Source organism: Nycticebus coucang, chromosome 12, assembly GCF_027406575.1.
Source record: "Nycticebus coucang isolate mNycCou1 chromosome 12, mNycCou1.pri, whole genome shotgun sequence".
Classification (NCBI taxonomy): domain Eukaryota; kingdom Metazoa; phylum Chordata; class Mammalia; order Primates; family Lorisidae; genus Nycticebus; species Nycticebus coucang.
In genome coordinates, this window is record NC_069791.1 from 98,865,651 (window position 1) to 98,891,065 (window position 25,415).

General features: G+C 45.4%; 1 protein-coding gene across 1 annotated transcript in view; it reads right to left on the reverse strand.

The window, feature by feature from the left end:
* The window catches only part of ABCA3 (ATP binding cassette subfamily A member 3), a 68,900-nt gene that overhangs the window by 14,664 nt on the left and 28,821 nt on the right, over positions 1-25,415 (reverse strand). The window contains exons 10-18 of the mRNA XM_053556524.1: positions 15,765-15,938; positions 13,747-13,928; positions 11,175-11,318; positions 10,625-10,754; positions 9,857-10,011; positions 9,495-9,650; positions 9,107-9,317; positions 7,138-7,288; positions 3,432-3,530 (exon numbers count right to left, since the gene is read on the reverse strand). Of these exons, the coding sequence (XP_053412499.1) occupies positions 3,432-3,530; positions 7,138-7,288; positions 9,107-9,317; positions 9,495-9,650; positions 9,857-10,011; positions 10,625-10,754; positions 11,175-11,318; positions 13,747-13,928; positions 15,765-15,938 (1,402 nt within the window). The remainder of the gene's footprint in view (positions 1-3,431; positions 3,531-7,137; positions 7,289-9,106; positions 9,318-9,494; positions 9,651-9,856; positions 10,012-10,624; positions 10,755-11,174; positions 11,319-13,746; positions 13,929-15,764; positions 15,939-25,415) is intronic.

Below are 25,415 nucleotides of genomic sequence, written 5' to 3' on the forward strand. Positions count from 1 at the left end.
ACAGCAGCAGTACTCACAATATACAAAGAAATGGAAAAGCCCTCACATTCCTCAACTGATAAGTGAATAAACTCAATGTGATGTATTCACATAGTGGACGGTCACTCAGCTACAGAGGGATTGAAGCTCTGACACCTGCTACAACCTGGGTGAACCTGGAAAACATGATGCTCCAGGAAAGAACCCAGTCACAGAAGACAACACGTTGTATGATTCCATTGACAAGAAATATTCAGAATAGGGAAATCCACAGATAGAAAATAGATTAGTGGTCACCAGGGGTTAGGAAGTGGGTGCTATCAGGTGTGATGGGGGCTGATAAATGTTCTAAAATTGATTGCACTAGGCATGGTGGCTCATGGCTATAATCCCAGCACTCTGGGAGGCCGAGGTGGGAGGATTGCTTGAGCCCAGGAGTTCAAGATCAGCCTGAGCAAGAGCAAGACCCAGTCTCTAAAACACAGCTGGGGCATTGTGGGGGGTGCTTGTAGTCCCAGCTATTTGGGAGGCAAAAAAATCACTTTAGCCTAAGAGTTTGAGGTTGCTGTGAGCTATAATGCTATGGCACTCAACCCCAGGGTGACTAAGACTCTGTCTCAAAAAAAAAAAAAAAAAATTGATTGTGGTGATGGCTGCGAAACTATGCAAATATTATACACATGGAGAAGGCGATTTTTTTCATGTCATATGAATTATATCTCAATAAAACTTTAATTATTTAAATGCATACATTAAATGCTCCCACAGCTCTCTACTGCTTAGTAGGTACAACTAAAGTTGCTGAGCAGGTGGGTGAGTAACTTCATCTCTGTGGCCTTAGAGTGAAGCATGTGTGAAGGACCCACCCGCTTCCTGGTCCTATATGCTCGGGTTATCTGAAGCCTGGGTCCCTGCTGCCTGGATCCTTGAGCAGAGTCCCTCCTTCATCAGATTCTCCCAGACCCATTTATCTTTCATGATTCACATCACAAATTTGGGCAAAGATACAAGCATTGCCATCTTGCCAATATTCCCTTGAATCCATACCACCCTGCTCCCATCTAGCTGTCTGTGGTGCCACCACCTCATTGATCCCACCAGGGCCCTCGACAGGCTACAGAGGCCCTGATTATGTCTCTTTTGAGGACAGTTGCATGGAGAGATCACAGCCAGGAGGAGCTGAGTCATAGGTGGGCTGTGTACCAATTGTGAGGGGAGCCAGAGAGGCCCAAGACATCAGAAATGCAGAGATAAGAGGCACCTGTGGTGCATCTTACAAGGGTATATGTGAATCTTAGTAAATGTGGAATGTAAAGGTCTTAGCAAAATAACTAAGAAAATGCCAGGAAGCTATGTTAACTAGTGTGATGAAAATGTGTCAAACGGTCTATGAACCAAGTGTATGGTGCCCCATGATTATACTAATGTACACAGCTATGATTTAATAATAAAAAAAAAAGAGGCTATAGGAACAAGCTGGGTCTGACCCCCAGGTCCAGCTGACATCCACTGGCCCGTGGTTTTTCACATGTTCCCCTTTCCTCTATTGAATCAAGATTTGCAGGCTGGGTGCAAGACCAGCCTGAGTAGGAGCAAAACCCCATCTGTACTAAAAAAATAGAAAAGTTAGCCAGGCATTGTGGTGGGCTCTTATAGTCCCAGCTACTCAGGAGGCTGAAGCAAGAGAATCTCTTCAGCCCGGGAGCTATGATGCTGCTGTGAGACATGATGCCATGGCACTCTACCTAGGGCGGCAATAGAATAAGACTCTCTGTAGCCGGGCGTCATGGCTGGCGCCTGTAGTCCCAGCTACTCGGGAGGCTGAGGCAAGAGAATCGCTTAAGCCCAGGAGTTGGAGGTTGCTGTGAGCTGTGTGAGGCCACGGCACTCTACCGAGGGCCATAAAGTGAGACTCTGTCTCTACAAAAAAAAAAAAAAAAAAAAAAAAGAATAAGACTCTCTGTCTCAAAAAAAAGAATTCGCTAAAAGCGACTCTGCCAGGTCCCTCCCTCCTGCACCCTCCATTTCAGGGGGTCTGTTCCAGGGTGCTGGGTCTAAGCCTGCTCCCTGCTGGTGTCCTGCAGTGCCTTGGGCCATGTCCCCAGCACACATACCATGCATCCCTGTGCTTCTGATAACTTATTCTTTTGTTTCCTTTGAACCATGAGCTCCTCAAGGAGAAAAATCTACCTACATTTATTTTTATTTCTAGTTCTTAGCACTATATCTGCCAAATAAAGATTCATGAAATGTCTGCTAGGCTGGGTATAGTGGCTCACATCTGTAATCCCAGCACTCTGGGAGACCAAGGTGAGAGGATCTGGAGTTCAAGACCAGCCTAAGCAAAAGTGAGACCCCTGTCTCCACTAAAAATAGAAAAATTAGCTGAGCATGGTGGTGGGCACCTGTAGGCCCTGCTACTCAGGAGGCTCAGCCAGGAGGATGGCTTGAACCCAGGAGTTTGACATTGCTATGAGCTATGATGATATTGTGGCACTCTACCCAGGGTGGCAGAATAAGACTCTGTTTCAAAAGAAAGAAAAAAGAAATGTCTGCTAGATACATTCATTGCCTGAAGCCCTCCCCACCAATAATTTTGAGGATCTGAATGTTGAATTTCATATCTTCCTTATGGACACAGGTATCCCCTGAGGATTATGTGAACCCAAGAAGAGCTGGGCAAACCTCTGTACTGCCCCGATACCTTGTGCTGGATGGTGGTTCTGGGAGGACCTCAAGAAGCACGTGCACTCCATTCATGTGCAGGCTGCAGTTTCCCATGTGCACCAGCATTAGTAACAGTCACAATCTGAGAGGGGTTCTGCTGGTGCCATTGCCCTGCCCCACCCCCATGAAAGGAGAAAAATAATCTAACAGAAAAGAGGAGAAAAAAAGACCACAACTAACCCCAACCACCACTTCCGCTTTGTTTAACTACTTAGGACTAACTGGTTGTCTTTAAGATTAACCACCTGTGGCTCATGTACTCTGTTGTCTTGAGTGTTTGTTTTAACAGCATTTGAGTTCTTTAACAGACAGTGGGGACACAGGCTCCCCCACCCACATCTGCCAGATCATATTCTAAGGACCCTGATAAGCCAGCCTCACAGAAAAAAGGAAAACTGATGCCTTCTGCTATCAACTGACAACAGTAATTTTTTTTTCTTTCCTTTTATCCTCATGAAAACCTCAAACCCCTTATCCTTGACATGCCCCACCCTTCCCTCTCATGGGGAAGTAAAATAAACTTTTTCCTTAAAACTATTCTAATCTTTGTGTCAAGACTTCTCATCCCACACTAGAAGTTCCCACTCTTATACTCCAGGCTGCCCCTCCCCACCTTCATGTGGATGTGCCAGCTCGTAACTAAGGTGATTGTTTTATCATTCCACTTTTTAAAAAGTCTCTTGTAGCACCAAGGCCTAAACTGATGGAAATGCATATTTACTGACCGAAGGAAGACTTCCTCCATGGTGGTCACGGAGGCCCCGAAGCTGGCGATGCCCAGCTCCTTCTGCTTCTTTTCCAGTTTAGCAAAAAGACTTTCAAACCTGAAAAAAAGACTCAGAATGATGAGTGACTTTCTAGATAATTTGTTCCTAAATGACCACCTCTGTGTAGAATGTGTAAGGGGCCACAGTAGGATAACTCTTTGAAATGTCATTAAAAAAAATACTAAATGCTAGGTTCATATACTTTTAGTTCCTCAGTTCTTTTCTTTTTTCTTTCTTAGAAGCTTTGGTTTTGTATGGAAATTTTTAGGTTCACACCAACATTGAGAGGAAAAGACAGATTTCCCACATACCCCCTGCCCTACCCTGTTTCTTTCTCATGGAACATTTTGTGAGCACTTTGGCCTGTTAAAGATTCTTTAAGAGCAAACACCTATATGAAATTACAAAACAAACCAGAAGAAACTGGTAAGTCAGCTGGGCCTTGTGGCTAATCCTTGTAATCCCAGTATTTTGGGAGGCAGAGGTAAAAGGATCACCTAAGCCCAGGAGTTTGAGCCTGGACCTCATCTCCATCCCCTCCAAAAATTGTTTTTGAGACAGTCTCACTCTGTTGCCTGAGGCTAGAGTCAGTCTAGCTCACAGCAACCTCAAACTGCTGGGTTAAAGTGATCTTTCTGCCTCAGCCTCCCCAGTAGCTGGAACTACAGGTGCCTGCCACAACTCCTGGCTAATTTTTTCTATTTTCAGTAGAAATGGGATCTTGCTCTTGGTCAGGCTGGTCTTGAATTCCTGAGATCAAGGGATCCTCCTGCCTCAGCTTCCCAGAGTGCTAGATTACAGGTGTGAGCCATCACACCCAGCTTCTACTAAAAATTTTAAAAAATGGCGGCGCTGTGGCTCAGTGAGTAGGGTTACGGCCCCATGTACTGAGGGTGGCGGGTTCAAACCCAGCCCTGGCCAAACTGCAACAACAACAAAAAAATAGCCAGGCATTGTGGTGGGTGTCTGTAGTTCCAGCTACTCGGGAGGCTGAGGTAAGAGAATAGCCTAAGCCCAGGAATTGGAGGTTACTGTGAGCTGTGTGACGCCACAACACTACTGAAGGTGACAAAGTGAGACTCTGTCTCTAAAAAAAAAAATTTTTTAAATTGGCCAGAGCACCTATAGTCCCAACTACTCAGTAGACCAAAGTAGGAGGATCACTTGAGTCTAATAGTTCAAGGCTAGCCTGAGCAACATAGTAAGAGCTTGTCTTTAAAATAAGTAAATAAATAAGAATGATTAAAAAAATTAGCTAAGGGGCGGTGCCTGTGGCTCATAGAAGTAGGGTGCCGGTCCCATATGCCGGAGGTGGCGGGTTCAAACCCAGCCCCGGCCATTAAAAAAAAAAAAAAAAAACTGCAAAAAAAACAAAAATAAATAAATGTGCTTCTTTAAAAAAAAAATATTAGCTAAGTATGGTGGCATACACCTATAGTCTCAGCTACTCTGGAGGCTAACGCAGGAGGACAACTTAAACATAGGAGTTTGAAGTTGCAGTGAGCTGTGATGACACCACTGCACTCCAGCCTGGGTAACAGAGGAAGACCCTGTATCTAAAACCAAACAAAATAAAAACAGAAGGAAGAAACTGGCAAGTATTCATTTGATCAAAGGATAGGGAAACACTTTCTTAGAATAAAAATAATGGAGGAAATAACAAAAGAAAGGATATGACACATCAAGTCTAATGCCTGTATGGAAAAATAATCCCACAAAATCAAACAACTGGAGAAAGTCACAAGGTGGCTCATGCCTGTAATCCTAGCACTCTGGGAGGCCTAAGTGGCTGGATCCCTTGATTTCAGGAGTTCGAGACTGGCCTGAGCAAGAGTAAGACCCTGTCCCTACTAAAAATAGAAAAAACTAGCCAGCTGTTGTGGAGGATGCTTGTAGTACCAGCCATTCCGGAGGCTGAGGCAAGAAGATCTCTTGAATCCAAGAGTTTGAGGTTGCTGTGAGTTAAGATGATGCCAGGGCATTCTACCCAGGATGACAGAGTGAGACTCTTGCCTCCAGAAAAAAAAAAAAAAAAAAGATATTAACATACAAAACTGATCCACAAGTGAGCAAAAGACAAATATACAAAACCCAGAAGCAGGGTGGTGCCTGTGGCTCAGTCGGTAAGGCGCTGGCCCCATATACTGAGGGTGGCGGGTTCAAACCGGGCCCCGGCTGAACTGCAACCAAAAAATAGCTGGGTGTTGTGGCGGGCGCCTATAGTCCCAGCTACTCGGGAGGCTGAGGCAAGAGAATTGCTTAAGCCCAGGAGTTGGGAGGTTGCTCTGAGCTGTATGAGGCCAAGGCACTCTACCGAGGGCCATAAAGTGAGACTCTGTCTCTACAAAAAAACAAACAAACAAACAAACAAAAAAACCCAGAAGCAGCAATACTTAAGGCCAACAGGCAGTGAAAACATTCCACTGTCTGCTGGTAGGAATCAAAGAAATGTAAAATGCCACTCAGCTATCTGGGTGCCACTTTCACCCATCAAACATGCAAATATTAAAAAAAATTCTATTCAAAGTTTCAACCATGGAAATGGATCCTCTCCTATCCCACTGACAGGGAAGTAAATAACTACCCCAGTTTTGGGGATCTATCTTGAGAGGGCTGTTAGAGCTCTGGATTAAGAGTTTCCTAGAAGGATGTTTGTCAGCATATTTTTTTGTGGGGGAGAACATGAATACATGATAACAGAGCAGATGTTAAAATATGGTACAACTGAATCATAGAATAGTATCACACTACTTAATCAGACTTATGGAAAAATTAAAGGCACTTTTATGATGTACATCCTAAAGTTTTGTTTTTTGTTTTTTTTTTAGAGACAGTGTCTCACTTTATCGCCCTTGGTAGAGTGCCGTGGTGTCACACAGCTCACAGCAACCTCCAACTCCTGGGCTTAGGCGATTCTCTTGCCTCAGCCTCCCGAGTAGCTGGGACTACAGGTGCCCACCAGAACACCTGGCTATTTTTTTTGTTGCAGTTTGGCCATGGCTGGGTTCGAACACACCACCCTCGGTATATGGGGCCAGTGCCCCATCCACTGAGCCACGGGTGCCGCCCCCACAGGCGTTGCCCCCATCCTAAAGTTTTTGAATGTGGACCAAGAACTTGGCTTTTCCCTAACACACAGGTGGTTCTGCCCTGTGGATAAGACAGTGATGCTGCAAGTGCTTACATTCAAATTCTCAGATCAAGATCTGAAGATGTTCACCTCCACAACTATTAACCTGGTGTGGGGGAGAGGGTGCAAATGGCATGCAGGTGCTGAGCACCCCTTTGATTTCACATCCTTTATGCTCCTCCTTGCCAGGAGGCCTGGCAGCCAGGACCCAATCATACAGATTCACCAGGGGCTGACTTCCCCTGAAGTCACCAGAGGCTTAGATGAAGATGCCCACTGGTCAAGCAAGAGAAGGGGAGGACAGGTGACCTGGAGCATTCAGCCTACACTGCAAAAGGGGGTACCTTCGTGAATCTATACCTGTGTGCTTTCTCTATGGGAGGAGAACCTTTGTGAGCTCTCTCTGTGGGAGGCTTACCTGTGTGAGCTCTCTCTGTGGGAGATGTGCCTGTGTGCTCTCTCTGTGGGAGGCTTACCTGTGTGAGCTCTCTCTGTGGGAGGCGTACCGGTATGTACTCTCTGTGGGAGGCGTACCTGTGTGTGCTCTCTTTGGGAAGAATAAAGGACAGCTCTGCTCCAGCATTGCTCTCCAGTGTGGCATTGGGGACGTGGTGGTAGACAAGCTGGGAGACGCCTTCGGGGTTGCAGTGTGGCTCCTTCACCAGTGTCATGTGGTAACCTGCACCTGGAACACGGGACTGAGTGTGAGGCCTGTGTGCTGTTCCCCAACCTTTCTTCCTGCCCACATGAGGGTTTCTGGGGGTCAGGCCAGGTAGGCTCATGGGAATAGAGCTGGAAGGCCAGGGCAATGGAAGCTGAACAGATGAATCTCAGAATTTCTTGGTGTATCCTGAGGGTCTCTCTGCTCACTCCCTGATGGGGAGAGGAGCTGGGACCTTGGGGTGCTGAGCATAGGCAGTGGCACCTGCTCGAAGACAAAGTCTTCCCCTAACTGTGTAGCCACCAAGGAAAGGAGGTCAGTAGAGCAATAACCCTGTGTTTGAGGGGCTCTGTTTTGTGATAACTGCCAGACGCTGATGGTTATCATGTGACAATCTAGGGGTTGGGGTGGGGGGTGGGAGGAGGCCTCTGTGGGGCAGGAGTGAGAGTGACATGGCCACAATGCATAGCACTTTCAGGCATGTCACCTCATCTCTTTTCCAAAGTCACTTTGCAGGCAATAATATCTCCAAGTCCGGGTGGTGCCTGTGGCTCAGTGAGTAGGGCGCCGGCCCCATATGCCGAGGGTGGCGGTTTCAAACCCAGCCCCAGCCAAACTGCAACAAAAAAATAGCCGGGCATTGTGGCAGGCGCCTGTAGTCCCAGCTGCTCGGGAGGCTGAGGCAAGAGAATCGCGTAAGCCCAAGAGTTAAGGTTGCTGTGAGCCGTGTGACGCCACGGCACTCTACCCGAGGGCGGTACAGTGAGACTCTGTCTCTACAAAAAAAAAAAAAAATCTCCACGTCCACTATCAAGACAAGGACACTGAAGAACCTTACCTTGGCCACCTGGGCAGCCAGGCAGGAAGCTGCAGGTGAGATGTCCAAGGGCTGTGGCAGGGACAGTGCCTTGTCCCCCAAGACCTGTTCTCCCCCTTTCTTTTTCTTTTCTTTTCTTTTTTTTTTGAGACAGAATCTCACTATGTTGCCCTTGGTAGAGTGCTGGGGTGTCACAGCTCACAGCAACCTCAAACTCTTGGGCTTAAACGATCCTCTTGCCTCAGCCTCCCAAGTAGCTGGGACTACAGGTGCCTGCCAGAATACCAGGCTATTTTTTGGCTGCAGTTGTCATTGTTGTTTAGCAGGCCTGGGCTGGGCTTGAACCCGCCACCTATGTGTATGTGGTTGGCACCCTACTCACTGAGCCACGGGCGCCGAACCTGTTCTCCCCCTTTCATGGTAATGAGCCCTGTGTCTTTGCTGGGCACATAGCTGCCCAGGGTGAAGATGGCCCCTCCAGGCCCCTAGCCTACTGCTGACCACATCAGCTCACCTCCAGTCAAAAGGGCTGAGTTTGCTGGCCCTGGGAAACCAGAGGGGTATTCTGAGAGGAGGAGCACTCCTGCGTCTTTGTTGAATCCCCCTGGAATGTGGGCGGAAGGAGGCACACCAGCACTGCAAAGCGCCAGGCAGGAAGCCACACTCACAGAGCAGAACAGCTCTTACTTGGGAGTCCCCGTGTCTGTGAGTGAGCTCAGTCTCTGCAAAGGTGTCTCTGCTCTTAGAAGCCCTGGGATTAGCCTCTGCTCTTTTGGTCATGGCTGAACCAAATCCTCAGCATGTCAAGACTTTCTGCTCTACCCTTTCCTCTCCACCTCACAAGCGCCACTGCTTGGGGCCTGGGGCCTCCACCCGGAGGCAGCAGAACACCAGTGCACAGGAGGCCTCTCCCTGTCTGACCTCAGGGCCTTTGCAGTGGGCAGTTTCCTTCAGCACAGGGGGCCTGGGATGCAGACCCTGTCACGGGATGGAGGCTGTACTGCCACTCGCCTCCTGCTGCTCACCATACTTCTGCTTGAGGAACAGTGATGACCCACAGCACTGCAGCTCCCCCTTGGCCATGATGGCAATGCGGTCCCCCAGCAGGTCAGCCTCCTCCATGAAGTGGGTGGTCAGCAGGATGGTGCGGTCACTTTTCTGCTGCTGAAGAAGGTCCCAGATGGCTCTTCTAGAGATGGCGTCCATGCCTGAGGTGGGCTCATCTAGTATCAACACCTGGAGGGCAGAGGCACAGCCTCGTGACGATGGCAGAACCATGTCCCAGGCCCACTCAATTTGCCTTCCACAGCATGGAGTATCGAGGTGCCTAGGCCCTGGTCAAGGGGCCAGCAGCCAGCCCAGGCCAAGCAGGAGCTGGAGCTCAAGTCTTCTGGGACCCACTAGCCCTGGTACCTTGGAGCCTGCTATGAGGGAGATGCCGATGGAGAGCTTGCGCTTCATCCCCCCACTCAGGAACCTGCTCCGGGACGCCCACTTGTCCTCTAGATCAAGGATGTGCAGCATCTTCTTGACTTCTTCAGGGCACTTCTGGTGTGATAAGCCTTTCAGCTGAAATAACAGGGGGCGGGGGAAGATGGGGCAGGGACCCCTGGTCCACGAGAAGTCTTTCCTTGCCTGCTGAACTCAGAGCTTGGCTTCTGCCACCTCCCCTCCCCTGGCTCCCTGGAATAGCTTCTCTGAATGGATTCAGGACTGCTTGGATATGTCCGTAACAAAACAGCTCCTACCTCCATGTCCTGGTCACCCTGACTCACCTGGGCGTAGAAATAAAGATGTTCTACAACTGTGAGGTTGTCAAACAAGATGTCGTGCTGGGGGCATAGACCCAAGCTCTTCCGGATCTGAACCATGTCTTGGGAAATTTCATACCCACTGATATATGCCTGTCCACTGGTAGGGGGAAAGAGACCTGGGGCCAAACAGGAGAGCCTCCAAATCAGCATGAAAATCTTGCTCATCAGCACAAAGTGTAATTACCCCCTCCCCTCAGTCCTAGGGCTCCTATTTCATCCAGGAGCCCGCCCATGAGAGAGAAAGTACTAGGAACCTCCACTGCCCCCCACAGTGGGCGGTGCTGGGCTTGCAGCTAGGACAGCAGGAGGCAGAAGAGGGATTGGTGGCCCTGCTGCCCACACGCACAGGCCTGTCAGGATGAGAACTGTACATGCTCACTCATACCAGTAACACACTCCCAAAGCCTATGCCCCAGATCCCAGATCGATGCTACTGCCAGATGTCCAGTGCTCAGGAAAGACAAAGTAAGAGTACAGTTTTGAGTCAACAGAACCAATATGGCGGGACTGCTCCGGTGGCCTAAGAGTGGCCTCATATTTCTACTTATCTCACCAAGTTCAGACACTTAGAGACAGAGGCAGAAAGAGAGGGCATTTGAGTGCTCCCTGAGTAGGCCTTTGGGGCTGAGGCCGGGGTAAGGGTATCTCACTCCTTTGTGACTGGCCTTGAAATAGTGCTAAGGGCTGCCTATCAGTCTCAGGTAGGCATGGGGCTACCCCACCCCTCACCTGTGAGCATGGACAGGGTGGTGGTCTTCCCAGCGCCATTGTGGCCTAGCAGGACAGTGATCTGCCCCTCATACAGGTTCAGGTTCAGGTCCCTGACAGCCGCCTTGTCCTTATTCCCCACTCTGAACACCTGCAGGAAGGGCAGACAGATGGCTAGTCTTGATATCCACAGGCTTTCCCCATCCCTGCCTGACCACCACAGGACACCAAGCCCAGTCTGTAAATTGGCACGCAGAGAGGAGACATTTTGGGCAGAGGCAGCTTCCAGCTACTCCCCTCCTGTCTTCTCCGACCCTGACATATCCTATGACACCCATGGTGTCTTTGCATGAGGCCCAAGAGGCTGGGGTATGGCTTTAGCACACCCATGTACAACACTTCCCAAGAAGCTGTGAGAGGCAAAGCCAGGACAGCATGTCTGTTTGGGATACACACAGAGACCTGGCCAGAGAGCAGCCAAGGGAGCCCTGCTCTCCTTCACCAGATGCTCAGGAGACTCCAGTGGCAAGGCCAGCCCTTCCCCTGTCCTGTCCCCACAGGGAGATACCACCTTGGACAGATGCTTGATCTTGATTCCAGCCACCAGGTCCTCTGGCTCAGCTTCGAAGTACTCTGTCCCAAGTACTTTTTCAGGGTCGCTGTCTTCTTCCTCTTTCCCTATGATCGTCCTTGGGGTCCCACACCAATATGAGGGCTGTGGTGGAAGGCAGATAAGTATCAGACATTTTGTGTCAGTTCATTTTTTTTTGTTTTTTTTTTTTTGAGACGGAGTCTCATTATGTCACCCTCTGTAGAGTGCTATGACGTCACAGCTCATAGCAACCTCAAACTTTTGGGCTTAAGTGATTCTCTTGCCTTAGGACTACAGGCGCCCACCACAACGCCCAGCTATATTTTGTTGCAGTTGTCATTGCTGTTTAGCTGGCCCAGGCTGGGTCCAAACCTGCCAGCCTCGATGTATGTGGCCAATGCCGTAACCACTGTGCTACAGGCACCAAGCCCATTTTGTGTATGATAAGCAAAGCAACAACTGTCACACTAGATGCATGCAGCAACATACCCTTCACCCTAATGCTCTGAGGCACACACTGCTGCCAAGAAGGTGCTACTCAGAGTGAACCCTCACGCAGCTTCTAGCTTGTTTATCCTTGGGAAAGCTCTAAGCCTCAGTTTCCAATCTGGTGAAAGGGCATAATGATAACTAATAGGGTTGTTGTTGATATTAACTCAGATATGACAGAGAGGAGAAGGAGTTTGTCAATTATGAAATATAATAGAGAGAGAAGTTTCTAAATGCTCCAGGTCAGAGTGCCATGGGGACCAAGATGGAAAGGAGGCTTGGTCTCTGCTTCACCTGACTCTCTCCCTGCTCAGGCCACAGGTAAGCTTGTGAGTGGAAGCAGGAGAAGCCAATGGGGATGGGTCTCTTTCTTCTACGAGGGAGCCTCTTCTCAACATCTCTGTGGGTGTGTGGGGTAAGAATATAGCACACATCTCATATACTCTGCCCTGGAGGGCAGCCTGGCACAGAGAACACACAATGATGGTACCCACAGTGGTGAGGGCAGAGTAACAATGAAGGTGAGAATGGAAGCCCTGGAAGAATCAGCCCCAGAGGGGAACCCTGTGGGTGGGGCTCTGTCCCACCCACGGTTCTATTCCCAGTGTAGTTCAGAACCTGGAGGTGTGTCTGGCACATACCATATTCTGTTAGTTTTAAGGGGCACATTTCTCACATTTAAAGTAGTTTTAGAATTCTTACATTATGAGACGCCATAGTTTAACCGTGGCATTTTCTTTCTTAGTGATAGACATAGTTACTGTTGCCTCTGATGATCAATGTCATCTTGGATTTAGTGACATACAGTACAAGACACTTCATAAATATTTGTTGAATCAAAGAATGAACAAAGAAGTGTTCCCAACTAACCATCAATGGGAAATTAGTTAAGTATGTGCTGGTGCCTCCACGCAATGGAATACTGTGTAGTCATTATGATGAAGTTGATTCTTAAAAAGGTAATATTTAGAAATAAATATATTTATAAAAAAAAACAAACAAAATTTATCAGTAGGTTTATTTTTTATTTTTTTGAGACACAGTTTCAAGCTGTCGCCCTGGGTAGAGTGCCATGGCATAATAGCTCACAGCAACCTCCAACTGTTGGGCTTAAGTGATCCTCCTGCCTCAGTTTTTCTACTTTTAGCAGAGACAGGGTCTTGCTTTTGCTCAGGCTTGTCTTGAACTTGTGAGCTCAAGCGATCCACCCACCACCATGCCTGATCAATCAATAGGTTTAGACAAAAATCTAAAACTACACTCACAAATTGGCATATATACGTGTGTGTGTTTAAGGTATCTAAGATGTACTGTCAGGTTTTTATTTTTTTGTATTTGTTTTAAGAGAGTCTCACTCTGTCACCCTGGGTAGTGTGCTGTGATGTCATACCTCACAGCAAGCTCAAATTCTTGAGCTTAAGCAATCCTCTTGCCTCCGCCTCCTGAGTAGTTGAGACTACACATACCTGCCACCATAGTTTTCTTTGATTTTTAGCAGAGACAGGGTCTTACTCTTGCTCCGGCTGGTCTTGAACTCTAAGTGGAAGCAATCCTCCTGCCTTGACATCCAGAGTGCTAGGATTACAGGTGTGAGCCACTGTACCCAGCCTACTGTTAGGTTTTCTTTTTTTTTCTTCTCTTTTTTTTTGCAGTTTTTGGCTGGGTCCGGGTTTGAAACCGCCACCTCCGGTATATGGAGCCAGCACCCTACTCCTTTGAGCCACAGGCGCTGCCCCACTACTGTTAGGTTTTAGAAAAGCAAGTTTCAAGCATATTTTAAAAAGAGTTTCACTTCTATAAAGCATGCGTAAGTATGTCATATGTACACCTGTGTGTGCTGCAGGTTGGTACACATACAGAGACAAGCCTGCAGCAGCATGCGCTGGAGTGGCGATGGTGTTTGCAAGTGGCAGAAGTCTGTGCTACATATTCAGGTGCTGCTGTCATGTTCATAAGAATCCATGAATGTTTTGTAGGCAGAAACCCAATAAGGTATATATTATAAGAAAGGAGGTAAAGGATTGGGGGGCTGAACCTGAGGAGTAGGGGTACCAGAACTCACCATGACAAAGAAGTACCAGGGCTGGGGCACACCGAACTGCCCAGGGAAGACGGCTTCCACGTACCAGGTAGCCAGACCATATAGCACAGAGTCTAACAGCAGCATCCCAAGCACATGCCCAAAGCAGAAGTCATCGTCCACGCTGACAGGGCTCAGGAGGTCTTGCCACTGGATGCCTGTGCCTGAGAGACACACCAGGAAAGTGGCCCGAGAGTGGGCAGGGTGGGAGGGCTGAGGGAGCCTGGAGCCCTTGAGGGCCCTATGTATGCTGGATTTCCCATGGTCACTGCTAGGTCAGTGTGACTCTCTCCTCCTGGATTTGTAACAAATCTGATCACTTTCTTCAAGTCTTCAAGACGCAAGTTTCCTAAATCAGTAAGTTACAGAACCATCGAGGCTCAGCTGACTGGATGGGCCTGCATTTAATTTTCAACATACGTACATATACACACACACATATATATATATATATATACACATGTACACACATGTGATTTGGAGAAGGCCAATACAGACCATGGTGCACTTAATGTAAGTCTTTTCTTAAAATGGAAACATTTCAGATACTTGTAAAGCTCTATTTAAGTTCAAGACTTTGTGTCTTCTCTCTGCTTTGCCAAGAACACTGTCCCTGTTATGCCTGGGAGGGTCTCTGTTGGATGGAAGTAACTGTTCTCTGGTTTTGGTGAATTGTTTTCACATTTAAACAATTACACATTTGTCTTTTTTTTTTTTTTTAATTTGAGACAGAGAATCACTTCATAGCCTTCAGTAGAGTGCTGTGGCGTCACAGCTCACAGCAACCTCCAGCTCTTGGGCTAGGGTGATTCTCTTGCCTCAGCCTCCCGAATTGCTGGGACTACAGGTGCCCGCCACAATGCCGGGCTCTTTTTGTTGCAGTTGCCACTGCTGTTTTTAGCTGGCTGGGGCTGGGTTCGAACCTGTCACCCTTGGTATATAGGGCTGGCACTCTACCCACTGAGCCACAGGCACCGCACCACATTTGTGTTTTTTAAGAAAGTTCACTATGGAACTTTGAAGAAACAAAAACAACCCCTCTTCCACCCCCAAACAACAGAGGAGCCATATAGTCAGATTTCTCCTTGTAAATGGCTTTCTAAAAAAGCATTTGAACCCAGGAAGGGAATGCTTATTTACAAAGTCAGTATTTTTCAATATGCTACTAAGCACAGAAACATCTGTATGAAAGCTAAAGTGTTAAAAGACATTGTGAACTGAAGAAAAAAATTCTAATTCCTAGTAAAGCAACCCTGAGCCCTCCTGTGTCTGCCTCCTTAAGCAGACTGGTAACTTTGGGAGCTACAATCACCAGTAGCCAGATGGTGCCGTGGTGATATGTGCCTCTGGATTGTGTGTCAGGGACTTAATCCCCTTGTGACAGTAGTGGGAGCTGGGCCTAAAGGGAAGGGTTCAGGTCAGCTTCTCAGTGTCTACCAGGCTTTGCAAAATGGGCCATAGGCCAAACTCAACCCAAAGGAGTGTCTCATTGGATCCTTGTGATGTTTTAAAAATCTGAAGATTTCACAAAAATCAAGAAATAAATTCCCTAGTTGATCTCGTGTTTCTCATGCCTCACTGCCTCTCAGTGACCCCCGGGGGTAGTACTGGGAGGATAGCAGGGGGAGATGCTAATCTGACCTTTACCAAGAAGAGTGTGGGTTCATCAAAAGTCCTCAGACTCCATGGACTTGGAGATCTCTGGGGTAATAATTCTGGATGTCTCGTGAAACTGGAAGAGACTTGGAAATCACTGAGTTAAACTCAGTATTGGATCGATGCAGGTGCGGTGGCTGATGCTGCTGGATGCTCAACCCTCTGTACTCTGTTGGTCCTGTCCTGCCTGCTGTCAACCAGGTCATGCCCAGTACCCAAAGTGTACCCAGTACCTGTCTGCTGGTGAACCACTTGCTTAGTTGCCCAGAGTGGCCTGCTCATTGCCAAGAGCCTAACTATGAGGGTGAAATGCAGGGACCACTAGTGAGAGGAAGAACACTCACCTTTTGCTTCAAATTTTCCTATAAGCTGGGCTCCCATTGCCATGGCAACATTGGACAGGAGACAGGAGCAGAGCTTCTGGCTCAGAGTCATCCAGTTGTATCGTGGAGCAACGAAAAAGTAGGGGACGTACGTGAGGAAGTAGAGGAAGCCCCCAACGGCCGCTGCCATGTTGGCTGAGGGGAGAAGAGAGCAGGCATGTCACTGTGGCTGTGCTAGCTGAGTCATCCACATAGAACACAAGCTCGGTACAGGAGGACTCCAGGCTTGCCCATAGCCTCTTCTCTTCTTGGTGTGCAGGTGCCCTGGGGATGATCTCCTGCCCAGGGCCAGATGTGTTAGCCCATCCAGTTGCCTCCCTGACATTGCACACCTGACACAAATAATACCAAAGCTTTGATACTTGCCTGGTCTGCCCAATTTCTCACTTGTTCATTCATTCATTCATCAGATACTAATGGAACACCTACTCTGTGCTACATACTGTTCCAGGCCCTGCCCTAAGAGGCTGCTGCAAACAGAATAGAAAATCCCTTCCCTCCTGGAGCCCAGAAACCAGTGGGGAGACAGCAGTGTAGAGTATCCTTGATGGGCACAAGTGCTGGGCAGAGCAAGGAGGCACAAGGCAGTAAAGATGCCAGGCAGCCAGGGTGGGCTTCGAGGGGAAGGCGACATGTGATGAATACCTAAAAGAGGCAATACTCCATGTGAGTCATCGAGGTGCAGGGGGGGACACTGTGGTTTCAGCCCATGCCAGTGGTGCCTAAACTCTTTGGTCTTTTTTTTTTTTTTTGAGACAGAGTCTCATTATGTCGCCCTTGGTAGAGTGCTGTGGTGTCACAGTTCACAGCAACCTCAAGCTCTTGGGCTTAAGCGATTCTCTTGCCTCAGCCTCCCAAGTAGCTGGAACCATGGGCGCCTGCCACAATGTCCAGCTGTTTTTTTTTGTTTTTAGGTTGTAGTTGTCATTGTTGTTTAACTCTTTGGTCTTAAGACCCTTTTCTACCCTGAAGGGCTTTTCCTTAATGTGGGTTATACACATCCCTATTTACTCTATGAGAAATTAATAATAGTGAAGAAAGTTAGACTAAAATATTTGATAATGATAATAAGCTTGCTATAAGTTAACATAAAAATTTTAATGGAAAATAATCACATTTTCTACAATTTAGTGAGAAGAGTGACAGTGGGTTTTTGTTTCACTTTTTCCCCATTTGTTTATTTTGCCACCTCCCCCCCCAACCCCATGCTTGAATCAAGAATAATCCTTTACATTACTGTGCACTTCTGTAATGTCCGACTTGACAGGCTACATCTGCATTGTCGTACCTGACCCTGTACTTACTATGCTGTGCGTATTGCTATGGTTGAAATAGATGGAGAAAATATGGCTTTACATAAACACATACTTGGGGCACTGTCATGGGCAGTACAAGTATGTGGGGGATATTCCTCTTTCAGACTACACCAGATTGCCAAGTGGCAGTCTGCGAAAGGTTAGTTGCCATAACCAATGAACTCTTCGTACTCTTGGTTCTGGGCGCAGAGGCTCAGTGTTATCCTAGCACTCTGGGAGGCTGAGGTGGGTGATTGCTTGAGCTCACGAGGTTGAGACCAGCCTGAGCAAAAGCAAGACCTCGTCTCTATTAAAAATAGAAAAACTGAGACAACAGGATCACTTTAGCCCAAGTTGGAGGTTGCTGTGAGTTATCATGCCACAGCATTCTATCCAGAGTGATAACTTGAGACTCTGTCTCAAAAAAAAAAAAAAAATTTTGGTTCATCTTGCACTTTGAATGGACTTTCACTTTTGCATGCTTTTGTAACATGATGCATTAGTTATCTGATAAATGTTGCTTATTGAGTTATGCAAATATTTTAATAATTGACACATTTTATTATACAATATCAAAAAATTCTATTTGTTAATGTTATTACCAGTCCCATAAAAAGCTCTTTAAGTACCAGGAAGCTGTCCAGTACAGCTTATAGTGGTAGATTTAAGTTGTCAAAATTCTATTTTTTACTTGAATGTTTGAATTTTATTATTGACATCAGAAACTACCAGTTGTTTTACTTAAAAAGACAGGCTTGTCTTTGAGAAAATGTCTACCAAATATACAAGTGTGAAAAACTATAGCCTGATGATTGTTCCTTTAAGCAAAAAAAGTGTTCCATGAGAAAAACAGCTAGGTTAGCTGACAACTCAACAATTGTACACATGTTTTTCCTCACAATAATCAATATGTAGCACAAGTACTCTGTATACATCTCATTTCATCATGTAGAAGACTTTAAAAAGTATATCTGAGAGTTAAGACTTAATAAAATTAATAATTTTTACTGCTCCATCAAAGACATTCTTGAGTGGATCTGGCACTTTTTTTTTTTTTTGAGACAGAGCCTCAAGCTGTCACCCTGGGTAGAGTGCTATGGTATCACAGCTCACAGCAACCTCCAACTCATGGGCTCAAGCGATTCTCCTGCCTCCACCTCCCAAGTAGCTGGGACCACAGGTGCCCACCACAACACCCGGCTATTTTGGGGTTGCAGCTGTCATTGTTGTTTGGTGGGCTCAGGCTGGAATCGAACCTGCCATCTCAGGTGTATGTGCCTGGCGCCTTAGCTGCTTAAGCCACGGACCTGGCATTTTCTGTCTGACTGCTGTGAGAATGTAGTGGTGAAGAACACAATAATGAGTGGCCTGATTTGGTGCCAAGACTCATGCTCAGGGCCCAACGTGTTTGCCCCCTGTTGCTTTTAAACCATCACTACCAATGTCAACATGGTGGAAAAGGCAAACAAAACATCTTGATGTCATTATAAGACCATTTTGATTCTGTGAACCCCCTGGATCCCCTTGAGGATCCCCAGGAGTCTACAGACTGTGTTTTGAGAACCTCTGACTTAGTCAAAGGCAAAACACCCAAGAAAGGAATGTGACAGTGATGGCATAAAAGGGGAGAGGCCACAGACACAGTCAGCTTGGGGACCTGTCGTGACCTACAGGCTGAGAACTGCTGGACTACAGCAAGGGCTTTAGCTTTTCCTCCCTATGGGACAGACTGTCATGGAAGAGTTCTAAACAGAAATGTGACAAGTTCTGACTTACATTTTAAGAGGATCATGCTATTAGCTACATTGACAACTAAAGGAGGCCAGGGGCGGAGCAGGGAGACCAGTTTATGAGGCTTTTGTGCCATCACCCTGACAGGAGAGGGTAGGGCCAAGGCAAGGCCAAGGTGGGGCTGAAGTGTAGCTCCTAGGTAGAGCTGCCAGGTTTTGCAGATGGGCTGGACACAGAGTAGGATGTAGAGAAGAGAGGAGTCAAAGGTGATTCCAAGGCTTCTGAGGAACTGTAAGGACGGAGCTGTTACTAGTAGAAATGGAAGAATGAGCTTTTGAGAAGATCAGGAGTTGAGTTTTGAATACACTATGCAGCACCTGAAGGGAGCTGTAGTGTATGAGTCTGAATTTCAGGAGTGAAGCCTAAGCTGGAGACCTAAATTTGGGGATTATCAACCTGTTCAAAGCTTTCCAAGGGAATTGGTGAGAGTACAAAAGAGAAAGACTTAAAAATAAGAATGCCTCAGACTTTTAGGAGTAAATAAAGAAATGCCTCCATTGAGAATTTTTTTCTTCCACAAAAGTGGATAAAGAAACAAGAACAGGGTGGCGCCTGTGGCTCAAGGAGTAGGGTGCTGGCCCCATATACCAGAGGTGGCGGGTTCAAACCCAGCCCTGGCCAAAAAAAAAAAAAGAAAAGAAACAAGAACAAGTGGGTATGTACAACAATCAACTAGATAGTTTACAAAAAATAAATATAGTCATTGAATAAAATTGTAATAGATGAAATTCATTCTAGAGTATACATAGTTGAAGAAAGAACTAGGGAATGAGAAGAGAATTTTAAGGAATTCATGCACAATTTAGCATGTAGAGCTTTTTTAGAGTACAGTATCAAAAAGTAGTTAAGAATCTTAAAGGACAAACTGAGAGCTATCACCTCACATCCATTAGGATGGCAACTGAAAAAACAAACAAGCGGGGTGCAGTAGTTCACACCTATAATCCTAACACTCTGGGAGGCTAACATGGGAGGACTGCCTGAGTCCAGGAGCTCGAAACCAGCCTGAGCAAAGCAAGACCCTGTATCTACTAAAAACAGAAAAATTAACTGGGCATTAAGGCAAGCACTTATAGTCCTAGCTACTCAGGAGGCTGAAGCAAGAGGATCATTCGAGCCCAGGAATTTGAGGTTGCTGTGAGCTCACAGCACTCTACTCAGGTAAAAAAGAAAAAAAAGCAAACAAAATAAGTGTTGAAAAGGATGTGGGGAAATTGGAACCCTTGTGCACTGCTGGTGGGAATGTAAAATGGGAAACCCTCTGGCAGTTTCTCAAAAAGTTAAACAGAATTGACATGAGATTTAGCAGTTCCACTTTTGGTATAAGCCCAAAGAGTTAAAAGCAGGAACTCAAATCCAGAGCAGCATTCACATGCTAAACTCATGTCCTTAGCAGCACCATTCACATGCTAAACATGGAAAGCAAGCTGACAGTCATTGTATGAAAGGTAAACACAATGTGGTCTAGCCATACATCAGAAGCAAATTCTAACATAGTGTAGAACATGGATGAACATTGAGTACATTATGCTCAGTGAAATAAGCTAGTCAAAGAATACAAATTCCACGTAAGTCCTCTCATGAGGTCCCTAGAATTGACAAATAGGGACAGAACACAGAGTGTGGGGGAGGAGGAGTTAGTGTTTAAAGCGGACAGAGTTGGGAAACTGAAAGTCCTAGAGATGGTAGCGGCAATGGCCACACAACAATATACTTAATGTCACTGAACTACACACTTATAAATGGCTAAGGTGGTAAATTTTATTTTATTTTACTTTTTTTTATTGTTGGGAATTCATTGAGGGTACAAGAAACCAGGTTACACTGATTGCATTTGTTAGGTAAAGTTCCTCTTACAATTGTGTCTTGCCGCCAAAAGGTGTGTCACACACCAAGGCCCCATCTCCTCCCTCCTTCCCCTTTCTCTGCTCTCTCCTTCCCCTACCCGCACTGTGTCATTAATTGTCCTCTTATCAACATTGAGTACATAGGATTCATGCTTCTCCATTCTTGTGATGCTTTACTGAGAATAATGTGTTCCACTTCCATCCAGGTTAATACAAAGGATGTAAAGTCTATTTTTTTAATGGCTGAATAGTATTCCATGGTATACATATACCACAGCTTGTTAATCCATTCCTGGGTTGGAGGGCATTTAGGCTGTTTCCACATTTTGGCGATTGTAAATTGAGCTGCGATAAACAGTCTAGTACAAGTGTCCTTATGATAAAAGGATTTCTTTCCTTCTGGGTAGATGCCCAGTAATGGGATCGCAGGATCAAATGGGAGGTCTAGCTTGAGTTCTTTGAGGGTTCTCCATACTTCCTTCCAGAAAGGTTGTACTAGTTTGCAGTCCCACCAGCAGTGTAAAAGTGTTCCCTTCTCTCCACATCCACGCCAGCATCTGCAGTTTTGAGATTTTGTGATGTGGGCCATTCTTGCTGGGGTTAGATGATATCTCAGGGTGGTTTTGATTTGCATTTCTCTAATAATTAGGGACGATGAGCATTTTTTCATATGTTTGCCAGCTATTCATCTGTCTTCTTTCGAGAAGACGTGTCTCTTGCCCATTGATATATGGGATTATTGGCTTTTTTCATGTGGATTAATTTAAGTTCTCTATAGATCCTAGTTATCAAGTTTTTGTCTGATTCAAAATATGCAAATATCCTTTCCCATTGTGTAGGTTGTCTCTTTAGCTGTACAGAAGCTTTTCAATTTCATTAAGTCCCATTTGTTTACTTTTGGTTGTTGTTGCAATTGTCAGGGCAGTTTTCTTGATAAAGTCTTTCCCCAGGCCGGTATCTTCCAGTGTTTTTCCTGGAAGATACCCGCCTGCTTTATGGTTATGCTTTCTTTGAGGATTTTTATCATTTCATGCCTTAAATTTAAGTCCTTCATCTATCTGGAATCAATTTTTGTGAGTGTTTAAGATCAGTTTAAGAAATGTGCCACGTATGCCTGTACTCTTCAGTGTTCTAATTAGAAAAGGATGCTGGATTTTATTGAATGCTTTTTTTTTTTTTTTCAGTTTTTGGCCGGGGCTAGTTTTGAACCCGCCACCTCTGGCATATGGGGCTGGTGCCCTAACCCTTTGAGCCACAGGCGCCACCCTTATCGAATGCTTTTTCTGCATCTATTGAGAGGATCATACGGTCTTTGTTTTTGCTTCTGTTGATATGGTGAATAACATTTATGGACTTGTGTATGTTAAACCAGCCTTGCATCTCTGGGATAAAACCTACTTGATTATGATGTATGACTTTTTTGATGATAAGCTGTATTCTATTGGCTAGGATTTTGTTGAGAATTTTTGCATCTATATTCATTAGTGAAATTGGTCTGAAGTTCTCCTTTTTTAGTTGAGTCTTTTCCTGGTTTTGGTATCAGGGTTATGTTTTCTTTGTAGAACGTGTTGGGTAAGATTCCTTCCTCCTCAATTTTTTGGAATAATTTCTGCAGTATGGGAATAAAGCTCTTCTTTGAAGGTTTGATAGAATTCTGGTGTGAAGCCATCTGGACCAGGGCATTTTTTTGTTGGGAGATTTTTTTATTGTTTCTTTGATCTCAGTGTTTGAAATTGGTCTGTTCAGGAGATCTGTATCTTCCTGGCTAAATCTAGGGAGAGGATGTGATTCCAAGTATTGATCCATTTCCTTCACATTGTCAAATTTCTGGGCATAGAGTTTCTGGTAGTATTCAGAGATAATCTCTCTCTTTTTTTTTTTTTTTGAGACACAGTCTCACTTTATCGCTCTTGGTTGAGTGCCATGGTGTTACACCTCACAGCGACCTCCAACTCTTGGGCTTAGGCGATTCTCTTGCCTCAGCCTCCTGAGTAGCTGGGACTACAGGTGCCTGCCACAGTGCCCAGCTATTTTTGGTTGCACTTTGGCCAGGGCCGGATTCGAACTCACCACCCTCAGTAAATGGGGCCAGGGCCCTATCCACTGAGCCATAGGCACTGCCCCAGAGATAATCTCTTGTATCTCTATGGCATCAGTTGTTATTTTCCCTTTGTCATTTCTGATTGAGGTTACTAGAGATTTTACTTTTCTATTTCTAGTTAGTCTGGCCAAAAGTTTATCTATTTTATTTATTTTTTCAAAAAACCAACTCCTTGGTGGGAATGCAAACTAATAAGTTCCTTTTGGAAAGATGTTTGGAGAACACTTAGAGATCTAAAAATAGACCTGCCATTCGATCCTACAATTCCTCTACTAGGTATATATCCAGAAGACCAAAAATCTCATTATAACAAAGATATTTGTACCAGAATGTTTATTGCAGCCCAATTCATAATTGCTAAGTCATGGAAGAAGCCCAAGTGCCCATCAATCCATGAATGGATTAATAAATTGTGGTATATGTACACCATGGAATATTATGCAGCCTTAAAGAAAGATGGAGACTTTACCTCTTTCATGTTTGCATGGATGGAGCTAGAACATATTCTTAGCAAACTATCTCAAGAATGGAAGAAAAAGTATCCAATGTACTCAGCCCTACTATGAAACCAATTTAGCCCAAGAAAATGGGGAAAGGGGAAAGGAAAAGGAGGGGAGGAGGGAAGATAGGTAGAGGGAGGGTAATTGGTGGGACCACACCTACGGTGCCTCTTACAAGGGTACATGTGAAACTTAATAAATGTAGAAAATAAATGTCTTAACACAATAACTAAGAAAATGCCATGAAGGCTCTGTTAACCAGTTTGATGAAAATATTTCAAATTGTATATAAAAGTAGCACATTGTACCCCATGATTGCATTAATGTACATAGCTATGATTTAATTAAAAAAAAAAAAAAGAAAAAAGATTACAGAAAAAAAAAGCCCAACTCATTATTTCTTTCTTTCTTTTTTTTTAGAGACAGAGTCTCACTTTACTGCCCTCAATAGAGTACTGTAGCGTCACAGCTCACAGCAACCTCCAACTTCTGGGCTTCAGCTATTCTCTTGCCTCAGCCTCCTGAGTAGCTGGGACTACAGGTACCTGACAGAATGCCGGGCTATTTTTTTGTTGCAGTTTGGCTGGGACCAGGTTCAAACCCGCCACCCTCGGTATATGGGGCTGGTACCCTACCCACTGAGACATAGGCACTGCCCCCAACTTCTTGTTCCATTACTTTTCTGAATGATTCTTTTGTTTTCAATTTCATTAATCTCTGATTTAATTTTGGATATTTCTTTTCTTCTGCTGGGTTTTGGCTTATCTTGTTCTTCTTTTTCCAATTCCATAAGATGGCTTTGAGCTTGTTGATGTGCTCTCTGTTTTTCAAATGTAGGCATCTAAAGGAATAAATTTTCCTCTCAGAACTGCTTTTGCTGTATCCCACAGGTTTTGGTAGCTTGTGTCTTCCTTGTTGTTGTACTCAAGGGAGTTAATGATTTCCTCTTTTATTTCTTCCTGTACCCAAATGTCATTCAACAGAAGGTTGTTTAATTTCCATACCTTTGTGTAGGGGTTGAACATTTTTGTTAGAGTTGAGTTCCACCTTTAGTGCCTTATGGTCTGAGAAGATACAAGGTAAAATTTCAATTCTTTTGATTCTGTTGAGGTTTGTTTAGTGTTCTAGGATATGATCAATTTTGGAGAATGTTCCATGGGGCGATGAGAAGAATGTATATTATCTTTGGGATGGAGTGTTATATATACATATATCAAGCACACTTGTTCTAGGGTCTCATTTAAGTCCCTTATATCTTTGTTTAATTTCTGTTTTGAGGATCTGACAAGCTCTGTAAGAGGAGTGTTAAAGTCCCTTGTTATTATGGTATTATTGGATATCATATTGCTCAGACTAAGTATGGTCTGTTTCAAGAATCTGAGAGCATTTAAGTTGGGTGAATAAATATTTAGAATTGAAATGTCTTCTTGTTGGGGCGACACCTGTGGGTCAAAGGGGTAGGGCGCTGGCCCCATATGCCAGAGGTGGCGGGTTCAAACCCAGCCCTGGCCAAAACTGCAAAAAAAAAAAAAAAAAAAAAAAAAAAGAAATGTCTTCTTGTTGTATTTTTCCCTTGACCAATATGAAGTGACCATCTTTGTCTTTTTTGACTTTAGCTGCTTTAAATCCACATGTATCTGAACATAAGATTGCAACCCCTCTCAGCCGGGCGTTGTGGCGGGCGCCTGTAGTCCCAGCTGCTGGGGAGGCTGAGGCAAGAGAATCGCGTAAGCCCAGGAGTTGGAGGTTGCTGTGAGTCCTGTGACACCAGGGCACTCTACGGAGGGCGATAAAGCAAGACTCTGTCTCTACAAAAAAAAAAAAAAAAAGATTGCAACCCCTCTTTTCTTCTGGATTCCGTTTGCCTAAGAAATTGTCTTCCAACCCTTAACTCTGAGTTTTAATTTGTCTTTTGAGGCTAGGTGTGTTTCCTGCAAACAACAAATGGATGGTTCGTGTTTTTTAATCCAATCAGCCAATCTATGCCTCTTCAGTGGGGAATTCAAGCCATTAACATTTATTGAGATAATTGATAAGTGTAGTAGCGTTCTAGTCATCTTATTTTGTGAAAGTCCATT